The 12,340-nt window shown below is 41.9% G+C and overlaps 1 protein-coding gene across 2 annotated transcripts in view; it reads left to right on the forward strand.

Annotated features, from left to right (window-relative positions):
- The window catches only part of TRABD2A (TraB domain containing 2A), a 157,199-nt gene that overhangs the window by 98,508 nt on the left and 46,351 nt on the right, over positions 1-12,340 (forward strand). For both annotated transcript variants that reach the window (XM_056518239.1, XM_056518238.1), the window contains exon 2: positions 7,442-8,002. In XM_056518239.1, the coding sequence (XP_056374214.1) occupies positions 7,442-8,002 (561 nt within the window). The remainder of the gene's footprint in view (positions 1-7,441; positions 8,003-12,340) is intronic.

A 12,340-nucleotide genomic window follows, 5' to 3' on the forward strand; every position in this document is an offset into this window, starting at 1 on the left:
GTTGTGCGCCCCCAGAGCACTTTGCGCCCACATATGGGGTATCTCCGTACTCGGGAGAAATTGCGTTACAAATTTTGGGGGGCTTTTTTCCCCTTTACCTCTTGTCAAAATGAAAAGTATAGGGCAACACCAGCATGTTAGTGTAAAAAGTTTTTTTTTTTTACACTAACATGCTGGTGTAGACCCCAACTTTTTCCTTTTCATAAGGGGTGAAAGGAGAAAAAGACCCCCAAGATTTGTTAGTCAATTTCTCCCGAGTACGGCGATACCCAATATGTGACCCTAAACTATTGCCTTGAAATACGACAGGGCTCCGAAGTGAGAGCGCCATGTGCATTTGAGGCCTGAATTAGGGATTTGCATAGGGGTGGACATAGGGGTATTCTACGCCAGTGATTCCCAAACAGGGTGCCTCCAGCTGTTGCAAAACTCCCAGCATGCTTGGACAGTCAACGGCTGTCCGGCAATACTGGGAGTTGTTGTTTTGCAACAGCTGGAGGCTCCATTTTGGAAAGAGTGGCGTACCAGGCGTTTTTCATTTTTATTGGGGAGGGAGGGGGCTGTGTAGGGGTATGTGTATATGTAGTAGTGTTTTTTTACTTTTTATTTTATTATGTGGTAGTGTAGTGTAGTGTTTTTAGGGTACAGTCACACGGGCGGGGGGTTACAGCGAGTTTGAGCTGCTGCGCAAAATTTGCTGCATTGCAAACTTGCAGCCCGATACTCACTGTAAGCCGCCTGCCCATGTGAGTGTACCCTGTACATTCACGGGGGGGACCTTCAGCTGTTGCAAAACTACTACTCCCAGCATGCCTGAGAATGTTTGGGAGTTGTGGTTTTGCAACAGCTGGAGGCACACGGGTTGGGAAACACTGAGTTAGGAAACAATGTTTCCCAACCAGTGTGCCTCCAGCTGTTGCAAAACCACAACTCCCAAACATTCTCAGGCATGCTGGGAGTAGTAGTTCGGCAACATCTTTAGAGCCAGATGTTGCCGAACTACAACTCCCAGCATGCTTGGAGTTGTAGTTTTGCAACATCTGGAGGACTAGTTTGCAGACCACTAATACAGTGGTTCCCAATCTGTGCCCTTCCAGATGTTGCAAAACTACAACCCCCAGTATGCCAAAACTGTCCAGGCATGCTGGGAGTTGTAGTTCTGCAACATCTGAAGGGCCAGATGTTACAGCACTACAACTCCCAGCATGCCTGGACAGTAAGGGCATGCTGAGAATGTGTAGTTTTGCAACATCTGGAAGGGCACAGTGGTCTCCAAACTGTGGACCTCCAGATGTTGCAAAACTGCAACTCCCAGCATGCCCAGACGCCAAGGGCTGTCTGGGCATGCTGGGAGTTGTAGTTTACAGGGTCCTATTACAGCAATGCATGTCGCTTTACGGCGACGTGCATTGCTGTAAAGGGCCCGACCGCGGCTGAAGAGGAACTCACCTGTCGCCGCCGCCGCCATCTTCATCGTCTGGATCCGGGTCTTCAGGGACGAGGTAAGTACCGGGGCCGGGCCCGAGCACTCCCCCGTCCCCCGCCGCGTCCTCCGGTCTTCCTCCCGTCCTCTCCGGACTTTCAGGGGCCGGGCAGGACGGGAGGAAGTAACCGCCCCCCCTCCTGCGATTGGTCGGTTAACTAACCGACAGATCGCAGGGGATCGGAGGAGGTGGCAGGCTTGCCACCTCGCTCCGATACTCCAGCATGGTCCTGGCTGTCTGTGACAGCCGGGATCATGCGAAATTACCGGGCGGTCGGGTCCCAGAGACCCGACCAGCCCGGTATCGCCGCAGATCGCAAGGGCGATTTCCCTTGCGATTTGCGGCGATCGCCGACATGGGGGGCCTACATGGCCCTCCTCGGCGTTTGCCCTGGATGCCTGCTGAAGGATTTCAGCAGGCATCCAGTTCCGATCTCTGCCCGGCGAGCGGCAGAGACCGGAAAACGCCAGGACGTACGGGGACGTCCTGGGTCCTTAAGGCCCAGGGTGCGGGGACGTCCCCGTACGTCCTGGGTCCTTAAGAGGTTAAAGGGGTAATCTGGTGGAAAACTTTTTTTTTTTTAATCAATTGGTGTCAGAAAGTTAAACAGATTTGTAAATTACCTCTATTAAAAAAATCTTAATCCTTCCAGTACTTATTAGCTGCTGAATACTACAGAGGAAATTCTTTTCTTTTTGGAACACAGAGCTCTCTGCTGGCATCACGAGCACAGTGCTCTCTGCTGATATCGCTGTCCATTTTAGGAACTGTCCAATGGTGTTACTTCCCAACACCATTTTTCCCCTTGTTAGGGTGCGTTCCCACTTGCCGTATACGCAGCGTATTTGACGCTGCGCAAAACTTACGGCAGCAGCGGGAAATACGCTGCGTATCCCTTGCTCACTATACACACAGGGCTTTCCGACGGCAGCCCTACGTGTGTAGTGAGTTTTGGAGACGGAGACGCGCGTCACAGACACTCCGGCACATGGCTCCGCCTCCAAAACTCACTACACACATAGGGCTGCCGTCGGAAAGCCCTGTGTGTATAGTGAGCAAGGAATACGCAGCGTATTTCCCGCTGCTGCCGTAAGTTTTGCGCAGAGTAAATACACTGCGTATACGGCAAGTGGGAACGCACCCTAAAGGTGGTATAAAATTGTGAGTTTTTGATTATTCACGAACTATAAATTAATGACTGTTGCATCCAAAAAAATCAAGGCCATTTAAGAAAAAGCCCTTAGCTAGTAGAACAAAAAAAACACGCAGACAGATCATTGCGAGAAAAAAAACAACAACTAACAAACAAACAATAAAAATATAAACATTGTTTAAAGAAATGATACATTTTCACCTGTGTCTTGCTAGAAACAAATGGTCTAAGCAGCAAGACATTGTAATGGGTTCAGGGAGAATCTTAGAGCAATTTGGTTTTATCCAAGAGAAGTTAACCATATGTATCCCCCCTCCAGAGACACTCTGCACTGCATATGAGTCACATATCAGTTACACCAGCTATGAGTAAGCAGTGAAGATTGAGACCATATGTTATTACTGAGTAGTCCATTATAAGGAACCAAATTGTTGAGAGCAAATGAGTGTTTAGGAGTTAAAAACAGCAAAGTAATGCTGATAGCATATAAATAGTCTTCTAACCATCACTTGTTTATACTAGGCTTTTATACATGCGTAGTATGGAAATCTGGGCCCGACCGCATTCTAGATCACTATGATGCTGTCAGTTTTGGGCTCTAGACCTACAGTTGGTACAGGACTTGTGAAAAAAAAAAAAAGAATCCAAAATTGGTGAGAGCACAACAGCAATGTGAACTAAGGCTAAGTTGTATACAAAACGAAGTTGTTAGATAACTCAATAGCAATTTAAAGGACCATGAAATGGTCAAATGGTAAAATATGACACTTTTAGGTACCTGCTTACTAGAAAAAAAAAGTTCAAAATGCATCTGTTTTCCGAAAAATACTTTACAACATGTTTAAAACGCAAAAAACAAACAAAAAAAACGTAATAATAATAGCAAAAAGTGTCCTTCTTTACTAAGTACTGTCTAGAAAACAGTTGTTAAGGCAGATACACACAGTGGGGGAGATTTATCAAAACCTGTGGAAAGGAAAGTTGCCTAGTTGCCCATAGCAACCAATCAAATGCTTCTTTCATTTTGCAGAGGCCATGATAAGAATGTAAGAAGCCATCTGATTGGTTGCTAGGGGGAACTGGGCAACTTTGCTTCTGCACAGGTTTTGATAAATCTCCCCCACTGTTATTTGGGCCATACCAATGTGTCCTAAGAGATTGTTTCAGGGTTTTTTCATAAAGTATTTTGTAGTGAACGACATGAGGCAAAGCAATAGATTTTATATGAGGAGTGGAGGTTCACGTACATTATAGCAAGGTATCCATTGGAAAAATGTCCAGGACATTATATATTTGTAATTCTCTTAAGCTGAACTCACAATGTGGAATCTCTAGACGGAATTTTCACCAGAGATCCCGCGGGAGGTGCTAGGAGCCTGCAGACTGCATTGCCGTCCCCAAAAATGCATTGTCGTCTATGGGAACGACAATGCAGTCTGCCCGGTCCCAGCACTGCCTACGGGATCTCTGGTAGAAATTCTGTCTGGAGATTCCGCAGTGTGAACCTGGCCTTACAGCACCAATACTATTATGAGCAGCACATGACTTGTTGAGAATAAATCCATAAGCAATATATGAATCTATTCTGTGACAGAAAACATTTTAACGGCCTCCATAAGAATAGGATTATGTCCGCACCATGCATGTGTCCTGTAGTTCTTCTGAAGTGTATAGAGGAAGTGCTGACTTGTTCTCCTGTGTCCCCTACATGGATTGTTTGCATGCCAATAGACCACTGCTGTGCTTAGGGACTGTGAACGGAACACAATGCTTAATCCCAAATGTCTACTAAATATTCTTTGCTGAATTTTAAGCTATGTTTGCACAAGTAATTTTATAGAAAATGGTGCTTCTGTAGTGTCAACATCTGCTTACCGTATACAACTGGTCTAATGTTACGCAGATAGGCTGTCAAATTTTGGGTTTACTTTGCACAGGGTTTTCACAATATACAGAAATACAATTGAAGTCCAAAAACTGACCAGTATGACTTCAATTGTTGCAAAACTACAACTCCCAACATGCCCGGACAGCCATCGGCTGTCCGGGCATGCTGGGAGTTATAGTTTTGCAACAGTTGGAGGCACACTGGTTGGGAAACACCGATTTAGAATATAGCTTTCACCTGTCCAGTGCAGGGTCCACGAAAAAAAATAAAATAAAAAAATAAACTGGTGCCAGAAAGTTAAACAGATTTGTAAATTACTTCTATTTAAAAATCTTAATCCTTCAAGTACTTATCAGCTGCTGTATACCCCAGAGGAAGTTGTGTAGTTCTTTCCAGTCAGACCACAGTGCTTTCTGCTGCCACATCTGTCCATGTCAGGAACTGTTTGTCCCCATAGTAAATCTCTCCAGCTCTAGACAGTTCCTGACACAGACAAAGGTGGCAGCAGAGAGCATTGTGGTAAGTCTGGAAAGAACTACACAACTTCCTCTGGAGCATACAGCAGCTGATAAGTACTGGAAGGATTAAGATTTTTTTAATAGAAGTCATTTACAAATCTGTTTAATTTTAGGGCACTAGTTAATTTAAAACAGTTTTTCTCCTTTGGAGTACCCCTTTAATCTGATAAGATCTTGCACCCCTGCTCTGGTGTGCCTCAGCAACCCCTATAGTTACACCACTAGAACAATTGTATTAGTCATTTGCTATTTATACAGAAGATGAAGTATTACTTTTTTGTTTTTGCCATTTTTACTATGCTATTTTTACTATTTCTAGAGCTATTTTCTGCTAGTTTACATGTCTTTATGTGTCTTGTGAGACACTGTTAATATAAAACAATATGTATTTGTTTATTTGTATCCATAGTGATGTATAAATGCCAAAAGCATCTTGATTTCAAGTGTCACATTTAAATCTGTTTCATTGTTTGGCTACCTGAATTACCTATCCATGTGTATAAACAACTGCTAGGTTACAACATTTGGATCCAATTATCCCTGAGTGGTCTTAGTTAATCCCTGGAGCTATTGTTGCGGAGATTACATATTTTCGTAAATTTACTTTCAGCTTTAACTCTATATTTAGTTTTTACAAATTTTTTTGGGCTGAATCATAACCTTTACCTGTAGCCTGGATACTGAAGTTTTTTTTTTCTTACAGCGATTCCTGTGTACAAGTTAGGATGGGATCACATACGTCCGGCATGCGGTATATCTTCCCTCCGGCATGCACCAGAGGGAAACTGATCCTAGAACTTATCCCATTCATTTGAATGGGACAGTTCACAATCATCCAGCGTCTCAATTTTGACGCCCGATGGTTGGACACACTAGGTATCTTGCTGCTTTCCCTTGTCCAGCTTCCAGAAGCAATGGATGCCGAATACCATACAATTGATGACAATTGATGCACATTGTCATCAGAGGCGTCAAGACCTACACTGAGTTCACCTATGCCGGATATATGTGAACCCAGCCTTAGTTATTACTTCACGTTTATGGAAGTGGTAGGTCACATTACCGGTTCTATTTTAGCCAATGTTCATATTAGAGTAGTGGGCTATTCTTTCTGTTAAAATGACAGACACCATGAAAGAAACCCTGATAGGAACCACTGTAGTTCAGATAGTTCATTGGGGCACTGGTTGTATGCCTGCTGAGTTACAAACAGAAGGCATGACCGGGAGTAATGATGTTATAAGTTGAACGGGTGGGATGCCATTGTGTCCAGATCCCCTAATTGACACCCTACATGCTGCAAAATATGTGGGAAGGTGAGGTTTGATTTCAAAATCCAAAAAATAATCCTCCCTGAGAGTTAGAGCCTTTATAAAGATAATGCTATTAAATAAATAATAGTTAAAGGGGTTAAGTGTCTGATTGTGGAGGGCTTGACCGCTGGGAATCCCATGAACTCTGGAACTAGACCCCAACTCTCTGAGAGGAGCGTGTGCTGCAGACTGCATGTGCTCCACTAATCTCCATGGGAGCGCCAGAGATTCTCTCGGAGAGCCAGGGTCCCATTTAGGAGATCCTGTGGATAGGGGATAAGTTGTCTTTTACTGGACAACCCCTACAGGTTTTAATAATCTGTTAGTAGAGGATAGGGGTTGCTTTGCTGGGATAGACGATGGTCTGATATTTAAGAAATTTAAACCAGCATACAATGTAAATTGTCTCCGCTCAAATACGTATAAGATCATTTTAAAGGTAAATTGTTATTATTTTCACCCCCGTGAACCACAAGTCATAGGGGTGGTCCCTGGCTGCTTCTCCCACCCCATTAGCCTTGATTGATAGATTCCTTATACCCAAACAGGAAGGAAAGATCTATCAGTCAAGGCCGGTGGGGCAAGCAGAGGCCGCTGGGGACCGCCCCGATGAATCATGGTTCAGACAGCATGAAAGTGATGACAGGATCCCTTTAAAGACCTTATTCTGTAAAGCTGGTTGAGCCTACTTTTCAAGCTGAACTTTCGTCTGACCTCCGCCAGTACATTGTGAGATGTCAGATTTGTTTTTGGAATAAATTAAATTGGACTAGAGTTCAAAGACTTTGAAAGGCAGAACATTTCAGACAAAGACCATTAATATAATCAGGGATTTCAGGTCTCGTACAATACGCACATGTTAATCATGGAAACTTTTTTAATTGCATTTATATTCATCATACAGATTTGATTGATCTTTGATCTTCTCAATTAAGATAATTTAACGCTGTAATGTGACGTGTTATATGTGATTTTGAGTATGCTGCCATGACAACAAAAATGGCCTTCCGATGCTATGAAATAATTTAAAGGAAAACGCTAAAGCTAAGACTGTTTAAAGCTTTGTAATTCTTTCTTTTTTCCAGCAAAGCCATCTGAACTCCTTTCTCTGGACCATCAAACGAGATCCTCCTTCATACTTCTTTGGCACCATTCATGTCCCATACACAAGGGTGTGGGATTTTATCCCAGAAAACTCTAAGAAAGCTTTCCAGCAGAGCAATATTGTGTACTTTGAGCTGGATTTGACAGATCCCTACACAATCTCTGCACTGACCAGTTGCCAGATGCTGCCTCAGGGTGAGAATCTACAAAGTGTTCTTCCTAGGGATATTTATCGCAGGCTCAAACGCCATTTGGAATATGTTAAACACATGATGCCCTCATGGATGACTCCAGATCAAAGAGGAAAAGGACTTTATGCTGATTATTTATTTAATGCCATTGCTGGAAACTGGGAACGAAAGAGACCTGTATGGGTGATGCTTATGGTGAATTCCCTGACAGAGGTTGACATTAAATCAAGGGGAGTACCAGTACTGGATCTGTATCTTGCCCAGGAAGCAGAGCGTCTTAAAAAGAGGACTGGGGCAGTTGAGAAGGTAGAAGAACAATGTCACCCGCTTAATGGGTTGAATTTTTCACAGGTAAGACATATCAAATTATCACTACATATAGGGCTTTATATAATTATTGTACTTCTTACTGAAATGGTATTTCACATTACTATTATAACTACCACAAATATTCATCAATACAAATAAGTTCAGGATCTTTTTAGACTGGTTGACAGGCTCCCAATAATAAGCATTTATCTTTTGATGATCGGCGCATGTTTAATGAGTGTTCACAAGGCTCAATTAATCCATCGTCGGATCATTGGTGCGGACAAGGGGGTAATAATTTAAAGGGTACTGTGGTGGAAAAAAAATATATTTTTTTAAATCAACAGATTTGTAAATTACTTCTATTTAGAAATCTTAATTCTTCCAGTACTTTTCAGCTGCTGTATGCTCCACAGGAAGTTCTCTTCTTTTTGCATTTCTTTTTGTCTGACCACAGTGCTCTCTGCTGACACCTCTGTGCATGTCAGGAGCAGGAGAGGTTTGCTTTGGTGATTTGCTCCTGCTCTGGACAGTTCCTGACATGGACAGAGGTGTGACCTTACCCTTATACTGTATTGGTCAACATCAACACAATTTTTTCCCACCACCATTGTTTCAAAACATTGACCAATACAGTCTAAGTATAGGATCACACATTGTGTTTACGCAGCGTATTTGACGCTGCTCAGTGGGAAATACACTGTGTATTCTCCTATATGCAGCCCTGTGTTTGCTCAGAGAGGAATATGCAGCGCATTTCCCGCTGCGCAGGGGATTTTGCTCAGTGTAAAATACACTGGCTATACGCAATGTGTGACCCCTCCCTAAATTGTAAGATGTAGTAGTTGATGACAGGTGGTCTCACAGGGAGACCTCATGGTTAGATGTTACTGGTAGGGGTTCCGATGTTATGTCAATATAAAAGTAACTAAAATTTTAAGAAATGTAAATTCAGCTTTTATCAGAGAACATTGCATTGTCGATGACAATTACATACAGCTAAGGATAAGTACACATCATGCTTGAGCCCTAAATTTGCCCTTATACTGAAATGTTATACATAGGGCTCCATTTACCCAACCAAGGTCTCCATCAGGCTGGTATACCTAATCTTTTTGTGTGTGATATGGTTTTTCTGCAGAGGTGTTTTTTTTTAAGTGTTTTTTTAAAAGTGGTTATGTATCAATATGCAATAAACTTATATTATGAACAGGTGTTGGCATTGCAGCAGGAATACAATGTAAAGTTGTCCTGGATGCTTGATAAAAGTATACTGCAAAGAATATTTTGAATAAAGTTGTACTAACCCATTTGCAATGTGGATGAAATGTGGATATACTAGTTTTAATATTCTTAATAACAAAGCTCGGCTTTCCTTCATCCGAGGCAAAATATTTGATTTGGTAAGGCAAAGAAATACCCATATGCTGATGACCAGCCTCTCCTGCCCTGGTACTTCTATTTATGGGTAGTGGCCCTGCTTTTCTCAACTGTGCAAAATAATATATATTTATATCTTTATAAATATATTTTGATTAATAACTTTGGCTGCTGATGTCAGTGTCTCCTTGCTACCAATGTCTGCCCACCCCGTTTGCCCAGCGACCAATTTCAATGACTGCCCGTGTACACACATTTTGCCAAAATTCCTCCCAGTTCTGATGGCACACAACTAACTGATAACCTTATGGAATACGGGGACAGCTTAACAGTCCAACATCATCTGCTGTCAAGAGAAAGAAGGATTGATTGGCCATGATGGATTTTACCATTCCTGGTCCTTTGTTCCCCTGAGAGATAAAATGCGAACATTGGCATCATGCCTGTCTTTGGAGGAATTACAATAGCTGGTCAAATTCCAAAGACCTAAATAACTAATACTTAGACATATACTCTTCATGCAAATTAAATAGTCCTATTTGAGCCACTATCTGTATTAATTCCAGTTTTGATCTTGACTAAACAGTTAGCAGTATATATATCAGGAAGGAAAATGAGTCGTCCAATTAAACTCCATATGTTGTTTGCCCAGCCTATATGGAACTAATACCTATCTGTCTAACAGTGGTCAATTGAACACAGCCATCAAAGTCATCTCAGAACAAAAAGTCTGTCAATTTGCTGAGATTGAATGTCTGAGTGTTGGTAACTTTATCTACGAAAGAACGGCCAGCATTCACACCCTTCTCACCTTCTACCCTGAAAGTTATCAGTGAGTTGAAATCACCAGAAGGTATCTTGTGAAAGGTTACAGCTGTGAAAATATTTGACTGTGAAAAGTCCATCAGTGAAACAGATAGGAGTCTATGGAGAGGAGGAGATGAGTTGTAGAGGTAACAATAACATAGAACAGGAGGTGGATGATTGAGAAGACAATGGTCACATAGTATCTAGAAAAAAAAAGATTCACATTGACGTCAGAGTTGAGAAGATGTTCTAACAGATCTCCATTTTTAGCATTCTGTTATTGAGTAGAGTGTGAATGGTTGAGCATATATCTAGTTTTATCAAAAATTCTTAGTAACTTCTCTTTTTACCTTATTATTCAGTTTGTGTCGTGGCTAATTTGGCGATATTAACTACTTTTAGTTGTAGCGTGATTTTGACATATATGTATATGTAGATAGATAGACAGACAGATAGATAGATGGTATACAGCCATTTTATTTCATAGGAGTCATGAGCAAAATAAGGTTAACACTTTAAGGACTCAGCCCATTTGGGCCTTAAGGACTCAGACAATTTTATTTTAACGTTTTCGTTTTTTCCTCCTCGCCTTCAAAAAATCATAACTCTTATATTTTCATCCACAGACTAGTATGAGGGCTTGTTTTTTGCACGACCAGTTGTCCGTTGTAATGTCATCACTCACTTTAACATAAAATGTATGGCCCAACCAAAACAATACTATTTGTGTGGGGAAATCAAAAAGAAAACCGCACTTTAGCATATTTTGGAAGGTTTCATTTTCACGACATACAATTTACAGTAAAAATAACATGTGTATTTTATTCTTTGGGTCAATACGATTAAAATGATATCCATGATAACATACTTTTCTATTACTGTTGCACGTTAAAACTTCTTAACCAAATAAGTACGTTTAAAATCCCCCTATTTTGAAGACCTATAACTTTTTCATTTTTCCGTATAAGCAGTGGTATGAGGGCTCATTTTTTGCGCCGTGATCTGTACTTTTTATTGATACGTTATTTGCTTATATAAAACTTTTAATACATTTTATAAATTTTGTTGGAATAAAATGTTATAAAAGGAGCTATTTTGGCCTTTTTTTTTTTTTTACGTTCACGCCGTTCACTGTACGGTATCATTAACATTTAATTTTAATAGTTCAGATATTTATGCACACGGCGATCCCAAATATGTATATAAAATATTTTTTTACACTTTTTGGGGGTGAAATAGGGAAAATGGGACAATTTACGTTTTTATTGGGAGAGGTTTTTTTCAAATAAAAAAAAAATTTTTTTTTACTTTTATTTTTACACTTTAATAGTCCCCATGGGGAACTATATATAGCAATCATTCGACTGCTAATACTGTTCAGTGCTATGCATAGGACATAGCACTGATCAGTGTTATCGGCAATCTTCTGCTCTGGTCTGCTCGATCGCAGACCAGAGCAGAAGACTCGTGGAAGGCAGCGGAGGCAAGTGAGGAGACCTCCGTCTGACTTTCTGGATGATCGGATCGAAGCAGCAGCGTTGGGGGCGATCCGATCATCCATTTTAGTGACTGCGATGCTGCAGATGACGTGATCTGTATTGATCAAGGCATCTGAGGGGTTAATGGCGGACATCCACGCGATCGCGGATGTCCGACAATACTGGTTACATCGCTCCGATGCTCGCGGTTATGCATAGGACGTATATGTACGCCTGGTGTGTTAAGTACCAGCTCATCAGGACATACATTGACGTCCGGCGTTGTTAAGGGGTTAAACAGCCACCCTGCTCCCTCTCTTACCCCAAGTCCCCTGCTAAACACCTGACTCTGGTCCTGGCACATTGTATTGTAACCAGCTGAAGTCCTTTTTTCTATGTAACTCTATGAGCGTCTTTTAGAGTTAGATAGTGACTTCCACCTTACTCACAAACACAGGCAATCAATTAGAGCTTTAGGGTAGGGTCACACGTAGCATATACTCTGGGTATTCACACTGCACAAAATCCACTGCATATTCTCCTATGAGCATACGCACAGGGCTACCGGCAGCAGTAAGGTTTGGAGGCAGGCCCAGTGCATCACAGTCACATTGGTGAGCTGGCCCCACCTCCAAACCTCACAGTGCACACAGGGTTGTCATGGGTAGCCCTCTTTGTCTGCTCAAAGGAGACTATTTCCAACTGTGCAGCATGA

This window comes from Hyla sarda, chromosome 1, assembly GCF_029499605.1.
Source record: "Hyla sarda isolate aHylSar1 chromosome 1, aHylSar1.hap1, whole genome shotgun sequence".
NCBI classification, from domain to species: Eukaryota; Metazoa; Chordata; class Amphibia; order Anura; family Hylidae; genus Hyla; species Hyla sarda.